The sequence below is a fragment of the Manis javanica genome, chromosome 1 (assembly GCF_040802235.1).
Source record: "Manis javanica isolate MJ-LG chromosome 1, MJ_LKY, whole genome shotgun sequence".
Classification (NCBI taxonomy): Eukaryota; Metazoa; Chordata; class Mammalia; order Pholidota; family Manidae; genus Manis; species Manis javanica.
The window spans coordinates 131,878,815-131,905,903 of NC_133156.1; the positions used below are offsets into that span (position 1 = coordinate 131,878,815).

General features: G+C 33.7%; 1 protein-coding gene across 2 annotated transcripts in view; it reads left to right on the forward strand.

The window, feature by feature from the left end:
- LOC108404220 (cadherin-10) overlaps positions 1 to 27,089 on the forward strand; it is a 161,144-nt gene that overhangs the window by 98,215 nt on the left and 35,840 nt on the right. For both annotated transcript variants that reach the window (XM_037001642.2, XM_037001636.2), the window contains exons 3-5: positions 9,503 to 9,797; positions 11,153 to 11,272; positions 11,702 to 11,869. In XM_037001642.2, the coding sequence (XP_036857537.2) occupies positions 9,503 to 9,797; positions 11,153 to 11,272; positions 11,702 to 11,869 (583 nt within the window). The remainder of the gene's footprint in view (positions 1 to 9,502; positions 9,798 to 11,152; positions 11,273 to 11,701; positions 11,870 to 27,089) is intronic.

The window sequence follows — 27,089 nt, forward strand, 5'->3', positions numbered from 1 at the left end:
CTGCCTGCTTGATGATCCATGTGGTCCTCATGCTCATTTAATGGCCAGGCTTATAAGGAAGGAGAAAAGTCATTTAAGCCTCTAATGAACCTTTTCCTCAAATGTAAAAGAATAACAGAATGTCACTAATATTTTAGAGGTTCTGCAGCAGAAAAAACAAGAACCTCATTTAATAATTAGAGCATCACTCTCTGGGGGAGCAAGAAATAAATCAGAGAAGAGTTAAGAACTTTAGGATAATTAAATTCTATCTTCCAAGAGAATGAAGAAAGTGTGGGATGTTTTTATAGAAAGAATCACTTGACACAACAAAAGTTTTATTTCAAATGATAAAGTAAATTTTAAAAGGGGATAATGTGGATAATGCAGTTAAAGATAAATTCAGAAGGTCCAATAAGCTTGTAATAAAAATCCTATAAAAGAGACAGAAGGAGAGAGACAGAGAGAGAAAATAAAGATCAGAAAATGCAGAAATAATCAAGTATTAAACAATATAAAATTTTTTTCCAAAACTAAAGAAAGACATTAATGATCAAACTGAAAGAATCCATGAAACACTAACTTGAATGGGCTTAATTTCTAGGATTATTATAAGATTATAAAACCATAAGAACAATACCTTCAGACTAAATAAACCCAGAATCTCTCTTTTTTTTAACTATAATCAAATCAAAATCAGATTCTGACTATAATTTTCAATGACAAAATTAGGTTTTAGAAAAGAATGGCAAATTTGTAAATTTTCTAAGGAAAAAACTTACTTGGAACATAACATTATACATGTAATTAAAATATTTGAGGAAAGCTCTTATTATCAATCACTAAGAAAAAACAAATAGAAAACAATTTGAAGAAATTAGAGCATATGTAGAGAAAACTCATAAAAAGCACCAACTTATACAGGTATGGAAGATTAATATATATTAATATATAATACAGTATTAATTCATGTATGTTATATTCAGAAAATAGATTACTCCTCTGATTAACCATTGCTGTCTAACAGCAACAAATTTAGTGGCTTACAACCAAAACAATAATGGTGTTATTTTCTATGATCGCCTCCACCTTGCCCTGCTTCTCCATGTGGCCTCTCCACGCCTAGCTGGGATTCAGAACAGCTGAATTACTTCCACGATGGCTCAGGGCTACAGTCAAAGTGTTAAAATCCCAAGACAGAAAGTCTCTTGACATCTTCTGATACAGCTTCAAAAATCACACAGCCTCACTTTTGTCCTTGGAATTTAAAGATATTATGCCAAATATAAACATCTCAATAGTTGGCACAAAGAATGACATTAGGAGGAGTATAACCTAGAAAGTAAACCAAGGAGACAAAGAGATGGAAATCTTGTCTGGTTTCTTTTTACCCCAGAAGTACCCTCCTCTTGGCGACAGTGACAGGTCCTCACCTCCAAACCCAGGCCCAGAACATCCCTGGAGAAAAAGTAGCTGCCAGGCCCCAGTCCATCCTTGTACCATTTCCTCCTCCCAGGTTTGAGTCCATTTGGTTGCTGGTGTTAACGAAGCAGTTCGGCCTTGGCAATATGATTTTTTTTTTTTTGGTAATGTAGTTGGCTGTTCTACATTTTGTCAGTGGGAATGTTGTCCTGCCATTATTACTAACAACCTTATCTTACTCTTAAGATAAAGTACATATGTCTACAATGATTTACCATACAGTTTCAGAGACAAATTTGGATTTGCATTTCTAGCCCTGGGTATTCATTGAAAAATGTAAATTTGTTCCCTGGTAATCTATACATATATCATATTCCATTGACCAGTCTCATAGTTAAGTGGAGTTTTTATCTAATTTACAGCCCCAGTCTTTTTCAGTATGCAGCATGTTTTTCTCTGTGTACAGTTATAATGTAAAGTAATTGTTGATTACTGATCCCTACTTTCCATTATGGACTTCTAATTCCATTTCACTCCATTCAGAACATTCAACCTTTCCAAAGAAGTAGCACAAAATGACCTCTTTATTCCTCATGTCTGTGGCATTTGACTCTGGTGTCCGTGTCCTTCTACAAATAAATAATTCTGTGTCATGTTTTGGGAGATGTGAGGAGAGTAGACAAGTTGGTTCTCATCCTCAAAATAAATATATTTTAGTTCCATAAAGACTTATAAAAATAATAGTTCAAAATGTGTAAATGTATTTTAAAATTATACACACACACACGCATACATGCACATATATACAAACACACACACTAAAAGTAGGATACAAAGGAAAGGTCAATTAAGCCTTGTAAAAAAATTTGAAAGAGTGCTTCATTATAGGAGATAAGGCATAAATAGTATTTTTATAGATGGGGAAGAATTTTCAGGGTGAATAAATCAAGGTGGTAGGGAAGGAGACAAGTATGATGAGTTTGTAGACTAGGTTTCCTCATTTCAGGATCATATGAATGTCTGTCTTCCAAATGAACAATCACGAGAAGAACATTAATCTTAATTTCTCAATTTCTTTGTTTTGTGTGTGGAAAAACATAGAAAGCCAACCTAGAATAGTTGGGTTTTTCTTTTAACTTAGTAGTCTACAGCTCTATTTTAGAGTAATTCGTATTCCCTAATACTGCCTATAACATTGCTTTAGTATTACACACACACACACACACACACACACACACACACAATTTTTTTTCTAAGACAACATTCATAACCCTTTTTTAGGCTCTCATTTCAGTTAGTGCCCCCCCAAAAAAACAATAAGTATAAAAATCCAAATCCCTTTTCATTTTCCTCCTCCTTGACCACAGCCCCGAGAGAGAGCAGACAGCTGCCGGTTCTCCTGCGGGCATCCAATCCTGTGCTTGTCACTCTATAGCTTTCGAGATAAAAGCAACTTTACGAGCCTTAGAAATCCAACATCTTCAAACTGCCTCTGAAGCAAAATCTCCAAGACGTCTTAAGTCCTATAATATCACACTTAGAATTCTCATCACTCTCTCCAATATAATTTAGTTCAATCCAGTTCAAGAAATGTTTATTTAAATAAACTCCTTCAATGAATGACTACCATTAACCCTCTCTTTCCTCACCTCCTACATCATAACTTTCTTGGTAAAAAAGAGGGAGGAAAAATTCTTAGCAGCCCGTGTTGCTCCACAGAAAAGAAGTGATCATCCTTTATTAATTCTCTAATTCCTTTTTACCTTATTAGTCAAAAACGAATCTCTTTGTTTAAATATTTTGCATTTACTTAACTTTTTAGGCATGTATATGCATGCATTCCTATATTATTAATCCAAAATGTTAAAATAAACTTCTCCAAGTTTTGGGGAAAAATATGGTGTAAATTGTTCAGTGTCATTGTCATACCACAAAGGGGCACTTTGCATAATTAGTGATTTACAAAACTGTAGGAAGATGCCAAGCTTCTGAAAGAATATGAACCTTCTCTAAACTATATCCCTAAAAGCTGTCTTTAGAAAAGATAAACTAATACATTAGAAAGAATGTGCCTACCATGTACAATACATATCAATCATTTTAGGTCTTGAAGCAGATGATTCCCTGTAAAAGATTTGCTATAGAAAACGTTAATGTTTTCAGTGTAATCTTGGTATTTTCACAGTATTAGCAAAGAAATGCACCCAAACTGGTACATTTTAAAGATATGAGTTAGCAGCAGTTTTAGAAGGAAATGTCTTCCTTAATTTTATAGCACACTCTCCAAAGAAATTTGACCTGTTATATGGTCTTGAGTATTCCTAATGGCTTCAAAGAAACACCTGGACAATCTCAGCTTGGACTCATTAGTGAGAGTCGCCCATCAGTGAGAGTCGCCAACCTTAAACAGGTTGCACTCTTGAAAGATCACATGGGAAAAGGAATCTCTACTTATTGAGTCCATACCGCAGTGGAGTTCTTCCTTAAGGAAGAAATCTCTAGAGAGCCCTTTCAAATGTGGAAAATAAATCACTTAATTTTTTTGTCAGACTCAGCTTGGCAGGCATCACTGTGCATCCACCATTTAATCCTTTATGCTTTCCTCTGGGCCCAGACAGAAATTGTTCAGAAAAGTAATTATCAGTATAAGTGGGGTATTTTTAAATTATCATAATTGTTCTTACCCAGAATTGTTTTTACTCTGAACTAGAGCATTCTGTTGGATAAGCTTTATTTCTCCTCCCCATTTCTACTTTTGAAGGAAAAATAGTTTCATTGGGATTCATAAAATTGCTCTGTATTTTCCTATATCATTAATATTAAAATAATACTTCATCTTACTCTATAAGCTTCACCTACTCCGGTTCAAGATTGGCCACCCTCATCCCCTTTTCTACCCGAGTCTCAACAAAATGAGTAACTACTTATTTATGTCTGACCAGATTGTGTTTACTGGCTTTCAGATGCTTTCTGGTACTGGGCCATCTTCACTAGTAATTTTTTTTATTGGATGCAAATTTAAAGTTACTAGATTAAATACTTTTTTTTCCATTTGCTATCTTACTCACTAGAGCAATTAGAGCAAAATGCTAATGATGATGCAACCAGAATAGCACAGCATATTTACCACATTCTGGATTGTATTAAACAAATATAGAGTATATTGGCTCTGTAAAAGAAAGCAGGCATAAAATTATCACAGTACATTAGAAAGTCTATTCAACAGTTTCTGATATTTTTAAACTAATGAACACACATACAAAAGTGAGGAATTGTTAAATTCAGAGAGTGAATATCACAGTTCTTATGATTCATTCATCAAAACTTAACCTTCAAAGAACTAGTCTATTATAAATATAACTCCAATATAATTCTACCAATATAATTCTAATTTTTTCTTCTGTCTTTTCCCAGTTTTGGGGTGGAAACAAATACCAGTAATTACTAATATCCAAAAAGATATCAATATTCTTTGAATGAGAAAGAATCTCACACAGCAACATAAATCCCTCTGAACTAGTAATCACTTTTATTAGCAGTATTGACAGATAGGATTTTTCACTTTTTAACAATTGCTCTTTATTTTTCTTCTAACCACGGGTGAAAATGTAAGGCAAAATATTTTACCAGTTGTCCTTTCATAACAAGATAAAATTTCCTGTACTTCAGAGATAGGTACTTTGATTGTTTTTCACTAAGACCTCCTCATTTAATATGAGAAAAAAAAATAAAAATGAATTGACATTAAGAGGAAAGTTTCCACCAACATAGAACCTATCCGGAAATGTAATCTTAATTTAACTTCCGTGTGATAAAAATTGATGGGATCTCACTTTCTTCCTTTAAAAAAAGTTTTAAACCAGATAAGCCACAAGACCCCTTTTTGCATACAAGCTTCATTTGAGACACATATCTTAAGATACTTTACATGAGATGTTATGAAATTGCCAGAAATCTGCCACATTTAAAATTATCAGACTTTGATTAAGTTATTTATGGTTAAAATATTTCTTTCAATTCAATGGACTTGTTTAGTTTTAATTATTAAACTACTCAGTATAACTAGTTCTAATTAATCACATCTAAGTAAAAAAGTTAAATAATAGGAAAAAGACTTTTAGATGTGCAGCACAGTACCAGTTTTCATTAATTGTCATGTATCTTGCCATGTCCTTTATCTGCTTGTGAATTTACAAGGAACACAGCAGGTTGTGAATTTTTAATAGGCTTTCCTCAAGGAAAGAAAAGGTCAGTATTAACATAAAATTCTTCTTAAAGATTTGTGGCACAAATGTTTCACACAGGAGAACAGGTGTTACTGAGGAACAAAAGCCACAATAATCTGACGTTTTTTTCTGTTTAAAGAAAACTTAATGTTTTATGTATAAAATTGTGCAAGGTCAAATCAATATAAAAGTTATTTCAAAGTGCATGCTCTAAGTTATTTGGCACATGATCCAAAACCCCACTTCTTGGTAACATAAATATCTAATTTTGTTCCATTAAATGTTTAATGAATCCAAGTATTGATACCTCACACCCAAATAAAAAAAGGGAATAGTGCTGAGAAAGCTAGAATTGTGAGGACTAATGTCTGGTATTACTTAGTAAATATGTTGGAAGGTGAACTAAAATTCTGTCACATGTACAAGGAATGAGAGAGCGTCAAGACCAGGATAAGGGTGAAAAACAAGTATGCAAAGGTAGAGATGACTGAAAAAATAAAGAGAAACTTAAAGAGGAGAAGGAAAAACCTAGGCAGAGACTGTAATTAAAGAACTCTACTGGTCTCTTTGTGAAGGTTAGGATATCAGCAGCAGTATCCGTGTACCTATTCCACATAGCGCCTCTCTTCCCTCACTTTGATCTAAGGCAGGAAACAACTCCCCCAGCTTTAGGAGATCTGGAATGCATCCTTGTGCCTTAGAGTACATGTTTGTTGTAGTTTCTTTATTTATCAAGTTCTCAAATATGTTTATTTAAATATGTTTCAATAAACAGAGGCTAATGTCAAGCCCCCAGATAGGGTCATTTTGTCCCTTTATTATAGTATAAGTGTTCAGTGGTTTCCCTCTCCAAGAAAAGAAAGTAGGTTTTTTTTCTTTTATGCAAGCCCTAATGGTTCAAACCCTAAAGCTTTTTAAAACTAAAACTTGTAGGTCTAAGTTGTTTCTCTTCATTAGGAGAAGGTAGCAATCCTTTCATTTCTGATTCGCAAAATCACAGTTCAACTTCCAGCCCTCATCTCTGATTCCCTACTATCAATGTTCAATTTTCTAATGCAATGGAAATTCCCACAGTATGAGATCCAATTACAAGATATAATTTTCACTCTGTAGTATATGTAAAGGTAAAAATCCTGCTGCAATTCATGTTCCAAATATTAGCTTTATAAAATTAAAATCTCACCATACTAGCAACTTTTTGCATGTCTAACTGATGAGATAGCCGTACTGGTCTTAACAATTCCCATCTTGCCTTATATCCTTCTCTACTGTAAATCTATGATTGATAGTCACCCAGTGTTCTTTTGATATGTATAATTTACAAAATGCAAACATTATCCCAAGTACGAACCTCTACTCATTCTCTATAGGGTAGTTTAGGTGTTATCCATATAAGGAAATCCTCACTCATTCCTGTGGGCTAGTTTAGGAGCTGTCCTCTGATTTTCCATGACACTCAGTGGTATAACTTGTCCATAGCATAGAATGAAATTGTTGATTTACTTTTAGAAGTACCTAATTCTTCTCTTAAAATTTAATTGAGAAATGAACAAATATTTCATAACTAAAATTATTGAATAGACAATAACCATCAGAACTGTCTACTACAAACCACAAAGTTATCTGATCAAATGATTGATAATATTAATAACCTTTGCTTGAATTATTTCAATTCCCAGACAGAACAAGAAATATGCAACTCTTACATCTGTCATTTGGAAAATTGCTACTGTGTTGCAAATTCATATAATTGAAAAGTTTCCTGGCAACTATGTGCATTTTCATTTACTAAAAAGCATCAATCTTGTGACTTTTTTAGAGTATTTCCCTGGACACACACATGTGTCTTCTGAGAGGTTTTTAGTTAAAAGCAGATATTTCTGGAGTTTTTCACCACACGTTTCTGCTTAGATAACTAGTTAAAAATTCAGCAAAAAATTATTTGTTACTTGGCTTCTTTATCTTTTTCTCCAAAAAGTAAATAACCATTTTTGGTTTTATTTTTCCATTGTATCTGTAATAATAGGTTATTTGTACAGAAATCAGAAAAATGAAATTTGATCCAAATTTGAAGGCTAATTGCTAACTACAAACCAAAAAGCAGTCTCTTTTTTGTAGACCTCACCATATCCAGTAATCCATTAGGTGTGTGTGTACAACTTTGTTTTAAAATATTTATTTAAACAGTTTGATATCCATATAAATGTTTTACAGCTAATTTCATTGACATAAACTCCCATTAAAAACAAAGACTTTCAAATAGATAAATAAACATCTCCTTTAAATAGAAAGTAATCAGTTTAGTACTTCTGCATGTCATTAGATGAAACGTTTACTGATGTAATTTAAAGAAGAAAATCAAACCTACTTAGATAAATACATAACTCTCTATATCTTTTTGTATAACAAAGATATTGTCTACAATTTTTAATCCTCTAGGCTATAAGTTGGTATGCATTTTCTGATTTACAACTACATTTAATATGAATATTTAAAATAAAACATTATGATGAGGTATAAATTATAATAAATGCCTTACAGAAATTTAGGAAACTACACATTGTTTTTATATTTCTTACCCAATAAAAAGCAACATAAAAATTAAAAAGGATAATCTCCCATTGCAGAAAATCAGTGATCCTAGCTTGAAAATGTTGGTTGAGTGATACAATTAAAGAAAAAACTTTTAAACTTATAATCCTTGTTTTTTTACAAAGCCATTCTCTATTCCTCCAATGGATTAACCCCTCCCTTCAGTGTAAGAATTGATGGGAGATGGGATAGTCACATCTGGACCCCACACATTTGTTTCAGCCCATAGTCAAGGTACTTGGAACCCATCATTCCCTGCTCAAACATCGTGAACTTGATTCTAGGTCCAAGGAGGGTCTCTTCTCCGGGTCAGTCACCCAAAGGCCAAATTTACCCACTGTTATAGGCCCCCCACAGCTGGCCTAGTGAACATTTGTTAAAAGGCCATAACACTCCTGGGCTAGTATTTGCACAAGGGTGGGATGTACACTGGGCCAAGATGTCCACATGAATGCATGCAAAGCTCTTAGGCATGATGACATGTATCTGGAGGATTAGTACTGTGAACATCAGCAAGGGGGAAGAAACAAACTTGCCCTGCATTGCCTTGTTTCCTGCACAGAACTTACTGTGTGAGGTCATCAAGAAGATATATTTGACAAGGTAAGAGGCTATAGAGAATATGTTTTATTTTATTGTTTATTAACTTCATTTATAACTTTATAATATACAGACAAGTGTTATATAGACATATGTCAGTACTCTTGCTCTGAGCCCCATAAATATTTGTGGGGCAGTTGCTGTCTTTTGTGTAAACCATAAAATGATGCATAGTGTTCTTACTATAGGACCATGTCTCATACCATTTCGCCTGTCTTAAAATTCTAAATATATCACAAATTCCCTAACAGAAATGTAGTAACTAATAATAAGTGTATAAAACATGAGTTTCTTGTATAATATGAGAGTAAAATAATTTTCCACTCACAGAAAGAGATGAGAGAAGCAGTGTTCACACCACCATGTCAAAACTGATGGCGTATGTCTTTGTCAGGAGTTATTTGCCTATGAAAATGGTTATTTACCAAACAAAGCAAAGTGGGGAGCTGTGTTTGGTTTATTTTTATCACATTTCTCCATTTAAAATAAAATCACACTGATATGTGAAAGGCAAGTCCTTTTATATAAGTGAGTGTGATTTTACTTATTCAGCTCTCATTTCAAGAACTGTGATAACTGACCCCATTATTCAATAATGAGACATAAGAGACTTTCTTTGAATTCTTTCAGCATTATGTACCTTTAGACAGCATCATGGATATGCTCTTCTTTATTTCCCCTAGCTTCATTCAGACCAAGATAAAGGAGATGGATCACTCAAATATATTTTATCTGGTGATGGAGCAGGTACTCTTTTTATTATTGATGAAAAAACAGGTGACATTCATGCCACAAGAAGAATTGATAGGGAAGAAAAGGCCTTTTATACTCTACGTGCACAAGCTATTAACAGAAGAACTTTGAGGCCAGTAGAACCAGAGTCTGAGTTTGTGATCAAAATCCATGATATCAATGACAATGAGCCAACGTTCCCAGAGGAAATTTACACAGCTAGTGTTCCTGAAATGTCTGTTGTAGGTAAGTTCATTTATGAGATTTATGATGGTATAGAAAAAATATAAAAAATAATTATCAAGGAATTTTTTAAATATTGTGAGCAATTAACTGAAATCATTTTTGATTCCTTATTAAGAGTATATGTTTAATTTTCTCATTTAGATAGTGGGTCAGAAAAAAGATGAATGCATTTCACTGACTATGGATCTGTTAATCTTTACATGCATACATACTCTATTCATAATGTGCCTAAAGAGTTTGTATGGATTATCTAGATAATATGAATGATGGAACTGATTATATTATCTAATTCTTTCATATTGAGTATTTAAATACATCCTTTCATTATAACGATTACATAAAAAGCTCTGCTGCCATAAATCTCTTATTCAAATAAGCCAGGAGAAAATCCACAGCTAATTACATACTGATACAGAATTACAAATTTAGGTTGTGGGTACTGTTAAGACAGAAAGTATGAAAAAAAAACTAAAAGTATAACATTCACGAGAATAGGACTTTCCTTTTCAATGTGAATAAATGAAAGTTGTACTTATAGGCAAAGAAAGTTAAGACAGCTTTTTTTTTTATTAAATTGAGAATAACAAAAAGTTAAACATTGGGAAACAATGACATTTTTATAGCTATGTATTTGGCCTTAATAGAATAGATTCATTTCCCAAATGTGGGGGAAATCATAAAAACTGATGAAACAACTGATATTTTTTCTTATAGTGGTTGCAATAGAAAATTTTTAACTCTGCATTTCTCAAAAGCATTGTTCTGGGATTATTATTTTATTTACTTCAATAAATCCCAAGGATTTTTAGCAACATCTATATTATGAAGCCCTCTTAAATATCTTGAACTTTATTAAATATCTTTTAATAGTTCATGGAACTTGGGATCATCTTGGATTGTTTCTAAATTTGGAATTTAATCTATTCATAAAATTGTATTCTAGAGCAGGTGTTAATTATTTTTATAGGTAATTAGTAGAGAGGGGAAAAGAGGAGCATACTTACTCCTTTGTGAGTAGATATGCCCTTTACATGAAACAAATCTATTGCATAAAAATGATTTTAAATATCAAAGCTTAGCATTTGTAAAGTGACTGCATTTATTTGAGTCTGATACTCTATAGCATTATTTATGGCATACATAAAAATACACCTGTTGGCTAAGTAAGTGTGGAGCTGAATTCAGAGTTTACCAGTAATAACACTATCTTTGGGATTTTCATCTGAATTACATATAAATGTGTCTTTAAGAGGTCATTATTAAAGCCAAAAATCATTCAAGTCTTCCATGAAAACCAGTGCTTTTGCTCCTCCTTCTGGTGCTGTACAGAACTAAGCTGAGTTTGGATACTTCAGGTACTTCGGTGGTGCAAGTCACAGCTACAGATGCCGATGACCCTTCCTATGGGAACAGCGCCAGAGTTATTTACAGCATACTTCAAGGGCAGCCATATTTCTCTGTGGAGCCTGAAACAGGTCAGAAGCCATGAATTGGTGTTCATTAATTTAATAGTCCTTATGATCTTTATAAGTGAAAAATGGTGGGAAAATTAGAACAAAACTTTAGTATTAATCCTCACCCAAGAGTGATGATGCCACACTTTAAAGGTTTAAGAACTCTTCGTGGAGTGATTAGGCTATTGAAAATATACCTGTTTTTATGTTTTTAGATATGGGTTTAGGTCTTTATATAGCACATATGGTATTCTTCAGGAAACAGTAAAACACCAAACATTATACAATGTTTACATTGAATCCCTTTTACAATTTCTGGACAATGTAAGTTAATATCAAAAACATTTTTCCTTTCAAAAATCACAGTTCAGATATGCAATTTGTGAATTTAATCAACTGATAATTGAGATTCTTAAGAAAGATAATACGAGTGTTCATATTTTCTTCAAGGTATCATCAGGACTGCTTTGCCAAACATGAACAGAGAAAACAGGGAGCAGTACCAAGTGGTTATCCAGGCCAAAGACATGGGCGGCCAGATGGGAGGCCTTTCTGGAACCACCACAGTGAACATCACTCTGACAGATGTCAACGACAATCCTCCGCGCTTCCCCCAGAGTAAGCTGCCTTCAATGGCCGTTCTGCAGGGCAAAAGCTTCGGAGTAAGAAAGGAAAGAAAAGAAAAAAGCAATTGGTAGTCATTTAATTTAAAGCACATCAAAAATGTGCTATAAAAATGGAAGAAAGCAGGTATACTGATGAATTCATTGTTTAGAAGATAAAATTAAATATTTCAGACATATTTCATTCATAAACAGGGAAATCTGATTACAAACTTATCCAAATATATATTCTGCATCGATGATTGTAATCTAAGTATGATTTTTTCAGTCAGTTAGCAAAAGGAAATAATGTTTTATTGGAAAATAAACTAAGTGATACTTCTACAATGAATGTGTTTATTTCCATTTAGAATTTAATAAGGAAGATCCTAACCTAAGGGTAAAATTTTTTAATATGAAATCTAATTTTTCATATTATAAGGACTTAGCCAGAAAGAGCTGCATAAGGAGAACCTTACAAACTAATCAGACTTGCATTTAATATCACTATGTTTGGAATGGCAATCATACTAAAAAATTTTGTATTCCTGATCTGTTTATAGATGTATTTTGTGCTATAGCATGCACACATCAAAGTCTCACAATAAGTCAAGAATAGGTTAGGAACCATTAGCTTCTGACTATACATTGTGTGTATTCTCATTTCCTATACAAATTTGGTAGACATGCAACCAGAGAGCATGATGTAAGATCTTAATGAGTACACCTAAGAATCAGCCAATTTCTTGCTAACCCAAAAGATCCTGTACGTCAAGATGGAATTTTGTGTTGTTAGGAATGTGACATAAAATGCAGGCTTTAGTATGATCTATGTCCTTAATTTTTAGCATTTGCTGTGTACTAACTTCTCAGCTGATCCTTCAATTTTAGAGTGTTTTTCTTTTGGCTTAAGTACCTTTATGATAAAGTATTAAAATGTAGCTCTTTGTGATATTTTTATCTTTACACTAAAGACCCAGAAGGAATTATGCTCTAAGAATTCACTGTATTATTTTGACTGTTTAAAAGCATTTTACCTCTTTTCTATGCTATTTTTATGTAACTTCAATTATTAATAGTGCATGATTTGAACTGAATTGGTTAAAACCGTGCGTGTGGAAAAAAATTATACAATTCAGATAGAGTTTTCTTAAGCAGACTTATATGCTTATTGGGTGTGATGATCCTTTTGTTAGATGTTCAAAATCTGCTATTGTGGTGTTTGCTCCAAAACACAAAAGTATGTTTGTTTATATTATTTTCAAATAATCAGGTTTCAGCTGCAGTTTACTTTAGCACTGGCAAGGAAAAGTAAACCAATAATAATGCTTTATAGTTCTTTAAGAGCAGGTCTAAAGATATGCCTTTACATTAACATTTAAATTTCAGATTTTATATGTTTTTCTGAACATCTCTTAGCATGAGCCTGTTACGAGGAGAATGAACATACAAATCCAGGAGAATAAATAAATCTCTAATTATTCAGTATTGATTGCATAATCTACAATCAGCAAAAGTATCCTGAAAAATAGTATTTTATCAATAATGAATGACCATTAAGAGGAGTATTATATTTTAAATGCTCAGGAACATATATATACATGTATGTCTGAAATGCACTCCATTTAAAAATGATTCAATAAGTAAATTAATAGATCAAATTGAATTGAAAAATTAGATATTTGAAAGATAATGTCCAATGAAATTATTTTAATTTTTCATCTATTAGAATGCCTTTATTAGTTCACTAAAATATTACTCTCATTTATTTTGTTAAGTTAGAATCTGTGATTGGATCTGGCAGGAACATTACACAAGTCCTGAAATAAAATTAATAGTAGTAATAAGAAGAATAGTATAATGATAATAATAGAAAGGAGCAGCATTTTTATTGGACACTGAAACAAGTTATTTATTGACCTTCTTTATTTAATCCTCAACTCATTCAGGTCAGTATTATAATCTCCATTCTATAAATAAGAATTTAGGTTACAGACTGCAAGTAATGACAGAGGTGGGTGGAGATCCATGTCCAACTCCAGATGTATAACACAATGCATTTAGAGGAATTTTAGAGCATCCTGTATCCTATCTCGTTATTTTTAATTATAAATGAAAATATAATTTATGGATTTTTATATTCTCAATGGTCTTTTCTGCTATGAATATTTGCAACAGTATCTTACTATTGGGAACACTCAGTAGTGGCAATTAGAATGTTACTGGATAGTCTGTCATCCATTATCCAGAAAATTATTTTTTAATTTCTAATATCATTTCATTAAGTAGACAAGGTTTGGAGAGAGTTCACAGTTTCTGAAGTCTTTCATGTACATAGAATTGAAAATTCACAACTAACCTCTTTAGACCCACTGTCATTATTATTATGCCCAGTCTAAAGATGAAGTAAAGCAGGTTCAGAGTGGAAATGATACCCAAGCCAATTCTTTCTAGTAGAAATAAAAGGCAAACCAAGAACATGTGCCATATATGTAAATGAAGACTTTCTAACAGCCCTATTAAAAAAGTTCAAAGAAACAGGAAAGGTTTATTTTAGTCCTATATATTCTTTAACCTAATATTATTATTTATATGTATCATCAGTATAAAACATATTCATGTATTTTATACTCTTTTTTCCCCATAATTCTTTGAAATACAAACTTACATCAACTATTTTCCGGTATCATAGTCTCAATCCAGACTAACCGTATTTGCAGTCAATAGCTACCTGAGGAATAGCAGCTCATCTCGCCATTGTCATGTGGTTCAGACTGTGCAGTCATTCTGCATGAATCCAAATGCTGTCTCCTTCACTTAGCGACTTTTTCACCTTGGGCAGCTAACGAGACTTCTCTGTTTTTCAGTGCTGTTCCGTAAAACTGGATAATAATGCATACTCCATAGAGTGGTGTGGGACTGAGTAATGTAACATCTATGAGCACTTGCCTCCAAGACTGGCACTAATGTGTTTCTGTGTTCGATAATGTTGTTTTGGATAAGCACTCCTCTATTATTGTTATAGTCAATATTATAAAAGTAGGGTGAGAAACTTAAACTTCTATGCAAATTGGCTAGTACAAATTCAACATACCCCAATATGCTACATCTGTGGAAGATAAAAATCTCAGTCATTTGGAGGGGACAGTGACAGATGAAACTGAGAAGTCTTGCTTCATTGTTTAGCTTATTTTATTGTGTGCATCTGTAACATTCATTCTCAGGGACAGTTTTGTCCTCCCAGCAACATTGTCAATGTTTTCAGACATTTTTGCTTATCTCAACTGGTGGGTACTACTACCATCAGTAGGTATAAGCTAAGAATGCCGCTAAACTTTCTTAACAGTTCACATGACAAATGATAACCTGGCCCGAAATGTCAACAGTGCCGAGGTTGAGAAACTTCAGTATGTTTTATGAGGATCTGTTCAAGTGAAATCGTAAGTCCATTTATCTAAAAATATTTATTGGAAACACTTTTGCATCAAACACTATTTTAGAAACAGTATATATGAATTTTTTCAAGAAAAAAAGCCCTGGTTTTTAGTATCTATGATTTTTCATTAAAGTAGGGGAGACAGATGGTACATAAGTAAAAATGTTATATACATAAAAGGTACTGGCTCAGTTCTGGATAAGGAGAACATGTGTATGCCAAAGGGAAGGATCAGGGAAGGCCTCTTCCAAGAGATGATATTTCATCTCGACACCTTAAGATGGAATAGACACAGTCACACAGAGACAGGAAAATCCTCCAGGCAGAGGGAATAGCATGTGAGAGGTTGGAAATTGAATGATGTATGTCAAGAACTGAAGACCAGTGTGGCTGGATCATAGCAAGCAACAAGGAAATTGGTGGGAGATGAGATCAGAGAGCTTTACACCTGCAGGACCACTGACAATTGTAAATTTTTATTGATATTGGTATTAACAAACATATACCTATGTGCTGGACCTAAGTTGTCATTATGGTCTTATGGTCTTAGTAGTATAAACATATGTGAACATTGACATAACACGTGCACCTTAGTATGATTCTAAAGGAGCAACAGTGGATTAGAAGGTTGAGATGCATCTGAAAAATTGAGTCCCAAAAGTACTTTCTTCTCTTTTGCTCTAGATATTAAATTGTATCGCCCACTCTCAAAAAGATATGTCTGTTGAAATTATTTCATAATCCTGAATTATTTCAAGTGATATAATTTAACTTAAAAATCAGTAAGTGCAAAAAAAAAATCTATTGCTTGCCTTCTGGTGAAAGGCACTTTGTTTGCAACTAAGCACATAAAGATTATTAAGTCTTGATTCCTGATTACGAGTAGCTTATTGTCTAGCAGGGGATAGAATATGTCAGTCTGAATTGATGTATGATCAAAGAACCACGAACAGCACGCAGTGGGTGTAAGGACTAACACTCACCCAAATGCGGAGGTGAGGGAAAGACTACATCCTTTCAGTTGAAGCATTTTTAGAGCATTCTTCTCTTGATCACAGTCCTTTCTGAAAATTACTATTTTACTATAGATAGGAAAAGAGGGAGGGTCATGAATTTGGAAATTAGCAAAATTTCTAGTATATGAAAGGGCAGATTCTGTGCAGGTGAAAAAGAAAATGGTAAAGTGCATACTTCAAAGTGGTGGTGAAGATTATTTTTGGTGATGAAATAACATGCTTTTCATGCTCACTCTTCTGTATTTTCTGTTTTTAAATATCTTTGTAACTTGGTAATGCCAAGAAAAACAGACTAACAAGAGATGGAAAAGACAAAAATAACAGTTGCTTTGAAGAGGTCCGATAAAATGAACACCAGATAGCAGCTATTGGAATTCACATAATGGGAATAATATGAATGGTCTTTCTCAATTGGTTTTAGTGAAAATAATTTTGAAAGAAGTTGGAGGGTAATAAATTGAGGAATAAAATAAAATCAGGAAGAGGATTGAAGAAATAAGGCTTGCACTTTAAGTAGCTGAGACAAACAAGAAAATAAAATAGGAAAGGAATATATTATAGTAGTTAGAAAGAAACCTTGGATTAAGGTGGATTAGTAGATAATTTTTGAGAGCCTCCTATATCTCAGGCTCCAAGGAGGAATTAGGCTACAGTGGCCAACAAAGGATGTGGCTGCTGGTTGACGGTGTAGATGAGAAAGTGATACCATTCAAATGTAGAATATAATATCTGGTAGTGTGTTAAATGCTGTGAAGAGCATAAAGCAGGTAAGGGACTAGAGAACACGGATGCTATTTTAGGTAGGATAAATAAAGGAGGTCTCTCTAAGGAAACATGAAAATTTAAAGAGCTGAAAAATGCATAAAATTAGACAATTTGTCTTCTCTAGACCTCAGTTCCTGCATATACAATACTTAGGAGTGCTACAATTAATAATTAAGGTGGCATATATATAATGCCTTCAATTGTAATTGCAACATAGAATAGGTTCTCGATGCACATGGATTTCCTCCCCTTCCCTTCTCCCTTTCAAGGAATACATCTAATGTTTCTACTCATTGTTTTCCTTGCTCTAATAATATGCTGCTATTCTTTTATGCCCAACTAAAGATTAAATAAAAGTATCTTAAGCCTGGAGAGGCCTATAACGTCAGAGACCACAACAAAATGAATGTGCTTACCTCATATGACAAGTGGGTGCTTCCATGAGTGAGGACTCCAGAGCACATCTTCCTGTTCTTTCACCAGTCAGTCATTCAGTGGTACATGAATCTTGCTGTTTCACTGTGCTAACATAGAAACATTATCCTTCTCCATCTTAAATCTAACCACGTGGTATTCCCTATTGCATATTTTAGTCTCTTTCACCCCATTTCCTTCTTTCCCTAAAATCAGAAAAACAAAATAGGCTCCACAGAAAAGATCTATGGAAAGATTAAATTGTTGGCAGCTGATCATGGTAGGTCTTGACAAAACCAACTGGGACAAAAGGATTTGTGCCCAAATGGCCTTGTTGTAAAGCATCTCTTAGGAAATGTTATGATACTGATTTTCATCCAGACCAGAGTCAGCGATTAAGACCTCTGCAGGGGCCAGGCTAGTCCCAGCATCCTCGCTAAAATACAGCAAGGAATGCTGTATGACACGACTCAGATGCATTCCAAAAAAACCAAAATAGACATCAGAAAGGAAGGTCCAAGCCTAGAGAAAAAGTTTACAAAGGCAATTATGCAGATGATCAGGGCCCTAGCCAACCAGCTGGTGCCTAGGATTTGGCTCTAGTTCTTGGACTGGATTCACTAGGAATCAAGAAGAAGGGAGGAAACTAATCATTTGAGACTCAGGTAAAATGTTTCAACCCACAAATGAGCCAACTCTAGAACACGGTTTAAGACTACGGGAATAAAATTCCCACTTAGCTGCTTTCCCACACACCTAATTATGGAGACAAAAGACAGAAAGAGCAGATTCTTTTCACATTTGTCTTGACAGTGCATATGGGCTCCTGAGAAACCTATAGCTCCCGTTGAACCAGGTCACTGGTCTACTCAGCATTGAGTCAAAGATAAGTTTGTTCACAACTTAGATGGACAAATGGAAGTCAGGGACCAGGAACAAGCACATTTATGTAATGTCAGATAAGACTTTATGGGGGATGGAATTTATAAACTGCAAACAAATACCATATGACTGAGTGATGGCTTTACTCATATTTATTTATCTTTGACTCTCAAGGTACATTTTAGGATATTATGTATAATAGGTAATACATATCAAATTTATGAGATTTTGATATATTTATTATATTATATAAGCTTCCAGATCCATCCCAAGTGCACCCAGAAGAGTAAATTTATTGTCATCTACTGTATTTTTTGCCATGAATTATTGAGAACAGTAACAAAAGTGTTCTTCACCATTTAGCTGTTAGTTTTGAATATTAACACAGAATTTCCCACTTATAAGGAAGTATTTATTAATGTAATTATAGGTGATGAGATACTTTGGATATGCAAATAAACTTACAGACTCTAATTTCCTGAGTATTTTGATACCATCTCTTTATATTTCCCATCAAATTATATCTAAAGTTATACACACCTCTTGACAATTCAGAGCAATAGGAAACAATTCCAGAATCATTCAGCATATGAGAGATTCCATATCGGTTTTATCTGAATGATCTTGATTAACTACTGAATTTATTTAGCCTATTAAATTACATAAATATGGATGGTCTGGTTTGCCTAAATAAAACTGTGATGTAAAAATAATAGTAATAGGACAGTGTTACAGCATGTACTAAACACTACAAAATATAATCCAAATATTAACTAATTTAATCTTTATAATATATATATATAACTCTAAGAATATAATATAACATAATTATCTACCCCGTTTTATCAGTTAACAAAAAAAACAACCTGGAACATGTAAATTGAATTACTTGTGCATAGTACTACAGTTCGAAAATAAAAGCCAGATTGGAAACCCAGATTCTTTGGTCCCAAAATTCCAGCCACTACACCAAGAAGAAAATTGGAGTATTAAAGACTCTATTTATCTCCCTGGTGCATCTTGCCTTCAGTTAATTCTGTGATTTACTACTTATATATATATATATATATATATATATATATATATAGATTATAGGGACAACTTCAGGTAGGGCATACTGAATTGTATATATATATATATATATATATATATATATATATATATATATATATATATATATATATATATATATATAGATTATAGGGACAACTTCAGGTAGGGCATACTGAATTGTGTGCTTTTTAAATAGAATCACAGAAAAATCAAAACTTTATTGATCGGTGCTTATGCAGTACCTAAGGACCAAACTCCACTGACTCCTTTGCTGGGGTCCTTGTGTTACTTGGGAAGATAAACAAAGAAGTTTGCATTAGATAAGTCCTTTCAAGGAAATGTCTATATGATATACATAGGGATTTAAGACACGTACCTCCAGTGAGCTGTGAGACTACCATAATCCCTGCCTGGTACAAGAGAGATTTGATTTAATAAGTGCTGATTTTCACTTTGTAAATAGAGTCAACCTTTCTCTACTGGGGATCCCAAGGTAATGTAGGCCTCGGGCTGATCTGCATATTTTTAAATTATCAAGCTCATTTCAACTAAAGGAATAGTCAGGTATGTCCCAGGGAAGATGCCTTAGCATGAGAAAGAAGGAAATGAAATCCAAAATTTTTCTCCTTTTTTATCAAGGGAAAAAGTAAATATCCTTATGTTCAAAAGCATTGTTCTGCAATTCATATTGGTTACATACAATGTGATTTTATATTCTCAGATATTTGTAGGATTTTTCCCCCAAGGTCCCAATGCCTATAGTTTGTAATAATTATGAAGAAATTTTGTTATTAAAGCAGTTATTGATCTGTTAAACACCGATTGAACCCCTACTATGAGCAGGCACTATACTAAAAATAATAATAAGCTAACAGAGAAATAAGATACAGGAAACATCCATAAATTGTTTCTATTTTGAAAGATTATAAAGACAAATTCTTATGAAACATACACATACTCCTTTATGTTATTACATCACAGTTTCCCTCATACTCACAATCATTGTCTTTCTTATGTATGTAGATATAGGTTATGTGTATATAAATATGCATAAATATAAGTATAAATACACACATGTACACATATATATATGTAGATGTGTGTATATATACTGAGGTACACACATGTAACTGGAGAATGGTGCAGTAACATTCACACTATAATTGCCAATAAAGCTCAAATCATAAAGTGATAAACTCTTCAGAGATGTAAGGAGATCAGAGAAGAGAAAATTATTTGAGTTTTCTAGTCAGGAAAACAAGGGGCATTGAAGAGGAGAGCAGTTTTGTTAGGGAGACAGGCTGCACGAAGGTGGCATTCAGGGGAATTGTGTGATTTGGTATGGCTGGTCCCCAGGGTTTGAAGCAGGGATTGTGAAGGATGAGACAGGGATAAACTGGCAGTGTTAGCATCATGAAAAGTGTTGTATACCAAAAGAAGACACCACATATATTATCTAAAGGGTCGTTTTTAGGGGCACCAGGCACAGGTCTTCATTCTGATTAATTATTCTGGCAGCAGTGACACACACGGCTTCCATGGGAAAGGCGAGAGTTGATGAAAGTCTGAACTAATGCCGAGGAGAGGGGGGATTTGAGATATTTTTAAGTGGGTGATCCACAGGACTTAGTAATTAGGTCAATAAAAGGTTGGAGGGAGAAGAGAGCAGAAGATACTTTCTAGGTTTCTACTAGAAGAGCTTGTTTGCAGAGACAGATTTCAGTTTGATTTGAACCTTTTGAATTGCAATGCCTGTGGAAAGGTTAGTGGGTTTTAAATATCTAGTAGATAGTGAAAATATTGATCTGAGGTATGTACATGACATGTAAGTGAAAACAGACGTGTATGAACTCAATGAGGCTAAATGTGTACAGTGACATAAGTGGGGAAATATACAATTTTCCAAGTGTGACAAATATAACAATTCCCTTAGAGACCTTACAGTTAATCCATGGAAAGTTGCCTTCGACTATAAACTTACTTGGCATGTTGTATAGTGGGACTCAAAGTCCCTCTGTATAATGGTGTCCTCCAAAACAAACTAGGAAAGTACCCCTGGATGGGCATACACATAAATACATAGATATGAAACTACTCAATTAGACTGCTGTTCTGTAGTTTCTAGTATGCCTACTGGGGACACTTCGCAGAGACTGAGTACTTGGCATAGTGTAATATGTTTATGAATGACTAATTCAAGGTTATTTTAACCTTCCCCAATCCTATACGCTTTTTATGTTTCTGCACATTGAAATTACGTGTATCTATTGGTGCCAATTAACTTGGAGATGATTTCAAAAATGTGGATCAAGATGAAATTCCTAGTCTCTGGGGATCAATGGCAGCTTCTCTAAAAGTTTTGTCCTGTTGCTTCTCTCAGTGAGCAGGAAACTATAGAGCAGCATCTCGTTTTGCTCTAATTTAACTTAAGTGCCCAAAGCGAAATCAGTGATCATGTCTCCGGTGCTCACAGACATAGGTTTCAGTCTTTCCTCTGATGAGAGTTCTCAATTCCAAAGCCTCGATCCGTTGTCAGTCTCTAGTGCGACTTTCAGCTCTCCTCTCCTCTCTCCTAAATGAACATTTAGCATCGTATAATTTCCTTAACCACTCTGCAGTTTCCTCCGAGGAGCTTTATCTTGTTTTTAATTTCTTCCTGTTAAGCTCATTAAAAAACATCTTTTAAACATTATACAATGGAATGGTTTATAAATGTGCATAATTGTGTCATTTTTCTTAAAGCAAGTATTGTTTGAGATTATTATGCGGCATAGAGATGTTACAATAAGATTTGCACACAAAGCAAAGAAAAAAATTTAAACTAATGTTAAATTATTTTGTTGATTCACATACGTGGTGCTTTTTAAATCTCAATTCAGGAAAAAAAATAGAGAGTTCTTATCTAAATGTGAAGAGAAGCAAGGGCAGAGAACAAAGGAAAGAGACAAATTATTCCTCTTTCAACCTCATTGTTTTTTATCAACAAACAAAACAGCAGCTATTTGTTGTCAAGCTCAAAACCTGTGTTTGCCCTTGTTGCCCTCCAGGTCGTTTTCTGGCATCTCTTTTGTTGTTCCTGCAGAAGCCACTCTGCCACATCTGTTACTTTGCCTATCTCTTGTCTTAATCCCAAAGTCTCTTAACACTGAACTGTCACGTATTTCTATTCTAGCACACAAATCTGCAGTGTTTCAAATATTCAAGTCAAAGGTCCTATTGATCACATTTTTGGTAGAACAAGAGACCTGAAATATTTTGCTTGAATCCCAGGAATCTGGAAATGCATCAAAATTGTTTGCAATCTTTAACAGTGAAAATTCAGATGTTGAGTGAGGTTGTCAGTAATTGTCTCCAAGGGCACTTATTTAGGTAGCCTTGTCGTTTCTGCCCAGTCCTTAGGAAATCTTCTATGCAATATCACTTTCTAGATTTTTACTTCTAAATACAACTTTGCATAAGTGATACAGAAATGGCAATTATCACTCTCCTCCTCACCTTCACGATTTTATATTTAAGTCAATAACCAACTGGGAACATACCAAGAATATCCAGATGATTCAACCTGACACCAGGGAATGAATTTAAAACAACTATAAATTGGAATTGAGAGAAGAGCCTACCACATAATTAAAACTCCATCAACTGTAAGATAAAAAATAAGGAGCATGCAAATAGATGTCTTAAGGAAAAATGAAATGTAAGAAGGGTGACAGGCACTACTTTGCCTTCGTCATTGTGTGAATAACAATATGTCTCCTTGCTGGTTCCCTTCCTACTGCTCCCCCTACATGATAAATACCCTTGCGGGCTCTTAATAAAAGTAATTTCAGTTTGCTTGACAGATTAGGATACTTGTGATCACCAGACAAGTCTTGGAAATGAATTTATAAGTATGTGAATAGCTCTTTGATACATTTGAAGTATGGAAATGAACTTTTGGAATTCTGAAATGGACCCAAAAATTCTTGTCCCCAAGTAGGTTTCTGAGCATAAACATAATTCTAGAGAAAGCACTATAAATTTTTATATGTGGTTCACCAAACAAATATTTGTTGAGTGAATTAATTATTCAATTGCCATATAATCTAAATAGTAAAGAATGTGTGTATTGTATATGGATATACAACACAGATATCTTTCTAATACAGCTATTTATTTAAATTTTTAAACAGAAGCACTAAATCTATTGTATTTTGGTGAAGGTACTGAATCTTAATATGGCTTTTTGGAAAAGTATGGAACACCTTGAAAACACTTTTATCAATGCTTCAGGGAAAAATAAATATGTGTCTGTGCATATATGCACACAAACTCACAACTCTCATTGTGTGTGTATCCCTTCCAACAGATTACTGTAGAAGATAACTGAGATATATATATGGACAGATATAATTTAAGTCTCAGAAGGTACTGAAAATCAACATGGATAATGCTTATTCTCATCAGAATCAAATAATGGAGAGAGTCCCTGCACCAACCAAGAAATAAAAGGAAGTGATAAATAATTTTGGATCCTTGACCAGAACTATAATGACAAGTTTAAAACAGACAGATTTTCAGAATCTGGGCATGTGCCTAAAAATACATGCAATTCCAAAGAAGCCCAAGCTAAAATTAAAAAGTGGGAGAACAAATTCCCAGAGACAATACTCATAGTGAAATCTATGTGACAGTAAAATTAATGAAACAAAAAAAAAACACCCCGTTTTGCTCTTTTGTTCTTTCTCTGTGAAAAGGAGATCATGATATGGAAAGATTTTGCCATAACCTGCTAATCTTGAATATAATCAGGAACATTTTCTATTTAATCTTCTTGAAAATAATTTGCATTGAAGTATTAAATTCACAAGTAAAATTTTTAAAGGAAAATAAGCCACCCCTTCCTCACCCACAAGCCATTCTTCCTCACCCATAACTAACTCTTACAGAAAACAACTTTAAAGTATTACTCTTTTTAGTTCATCTAGGTTAAGCAACAATTCTCTAGTACCTTGTCATTTGTTTAAATGTTTTTATATATTGCCTCTTGACTCCTTTCACGGTTGATGACAGTAGAGCTCAGTAACATTTCAATCTGTCACCAAATATAAATTGTATCACTCCTCTACCTGCTCCCTGACCCCCTCATGTCTCTGTTGTTTATCCTAGCAAATTTAAATATGTAACAAAGTTTCTTTTACATCCACTCTTCTCAGCTTCCCTCTGTCTCTCTATCCCAACAACATTTTCACTGAATCACTTGATATATCTAAGGATTTTTTTAAATTGTCTAGAAAAACCCTGTAATTTTCTAAATAAACTTATCAAAATACTATGCTATTGTTTTGTGTTAAAATATATAATATATTCTGGCTCTCAAATGCCTGTGAGAAAAAGCTGGACATTTTATTTCCCACGTTGTGATTTCAACTACTTTCAACTACTGAATATATTAGAGATCCTCTTTAGCCAAGTTGTATTTTCCATGATATTATAGGTTTGTGCTTTTGATGTACTGTGTGGACAGCTGATCAGAAGTTGTTAATGAAAATCCCTATAGCATTTAGTGTCATTTCAGGAGCAAAATTGCAAACCTAGGGCCCTCGACTCTCCCAGTCCAACGCAGGCTGCCTGCCATACCAGCCATTTCTTTTTTCCTTTCCTCATTTGAATACAAAGCTGTCTAGACCTCTTGTATTCCTGTATCTTGATAAATCTCTTTTTTATTTCCTGGAATACATTCCTCATTAGGTTCTTTAAAAAGGTGCAAAAAGAGAGAAATTTGCTGAGTATAATACTATCTTTTATGGGGCTATCACACTTGATTAATATGATGGCAAGAGTGAGCATTAAAGATTAAAAATAATTTTATTATCAAATTGTGATGACATAGCTCAGTATTTTTTTAGGGCAGGGGTTACCTTGAAAGATCCACTGACATTTTAATCCCTGTCTTTTTAATTGTTTTTCAACCCCACAATTAGATATTAATTTTTAATAATGTGTGCTTTCCATTTATCCCTAGCTCACTCATTCTCTCCTTGAATGATTTTAATCTTGTTTAACTGAGCCATTATTTTTTAACTTCAATTATTATGTTGTTAATATCTGTTTATTATAATTGGCTCTATATCAAATATGCCCAGCCTCTTCTCATAGGTATTCTATAGTGAGATTTTTTATGACCACTTTTACTTCTGAAAGCATATTGAATATATATTTTCAAGATTCTTCATGTGATAACTCCACATTAGCTGTTTTGTTGATCTGATTCAGCTAGAGGGATTTTTTTTGGATATTTTAATTGCTGCTTCTTGATGCTTTGGTTTTGTTTTCCTGCTGACACTCATTCATGTTTTCTTTTGTTTTATATATATTACATTTATAATTTATGTATTATGTACTTATAACTACATATGTGTAATATACAAATGTATATTATCTGTATTTTTTGTAATTTATAATAATTGAAATTTGCAAGGACTGATGCAGAATCCTAAACAGATGTTTGCTTCTGTTGAGTGCAAGCAGCACTGCCAACCCTTTTCAAGTGATACTTGAATTGACAGTTATTTGTGGTATATATGGGTTTGCTCATTTGTTGTAAATTTTCATGTAGTGTGCAATAACTATAAGAGAATATAAGTAGCACCACTTTAAAGCACTATAAGGACTTTAAAAACTGTTTGCATTCACATGTACGATTCTTGATATGTGAATATATAGAGAGGAAGAGAAATTATTTACATGATATACATGCATTTAGTGTTTATGTAGTCCTAAACAAAATATTGAGCTCTTCATGTTGTTTATGGTTTATAAAAATAGTATCCCACTGTATATAATTTTCCAAAACTTGCCTTTTTCCACTTAATCTAGGGCATCTGGTATTCATCCATATTTTTCCTACATTAACTATAGTTAACAGTTTTGCCTTTCGTATTGTTTTGGGATGTGTGATTATGTAACAATTTATTTACCTATTCTCATGATGTTAGATATTTGGGTTCCTTTCTCTTTCTGACTTTTTTTTTTTAAGAACTATAATTCTTTTTCTTTTTTTCATGAGAAATCCATGTTTATTTTACTAAACTTTAGTGAAAACTATTTCCACCTAATTTTTCTTTTTTCTTCTGGTATCATTAATGTACAATTACATGAGGAACATTATGGTTACTAGATTCCCCCTATTATCAAGTCCCCGCCACATACCCCATTACAGTCACTGTCCATCAGCGTAGTAAGATGCTATTGAATCACTACTTGTCGTCTCTGTGTTGCACTGCCCTCCCTGTGCACCCACACACACCATGTGTGCTAATCGTAATATCCCTTTTTCCCCCTTATCCCTCCCTTCCCACCCATCCTCCCCAGTCCCTCTCACTTTGGTAACTGTTAATCCACTTTTGGGTTCTGCGAGTCTGCTGCTATTTTGTTCCTTCAGTTTTTTCTTTGTTCTTATACTCCACAGATGAGTGAAATCATTTAATATTTGTCTTCCTCTGCTTGGCTTATTTCACTGAGCATTAACACCTCTAGCTCTATCCATGCTGTCGCAAATGGTAGGATTTGTTTTCTTCTTATGGCTGAATAATATTCCATTGTGTATATGGACCACATATTCTTTATCCATTCATCCAGTGATGGACACTTAGGTTGCTTCCATTTCTTGGCTATTGTTAATAGTGCTG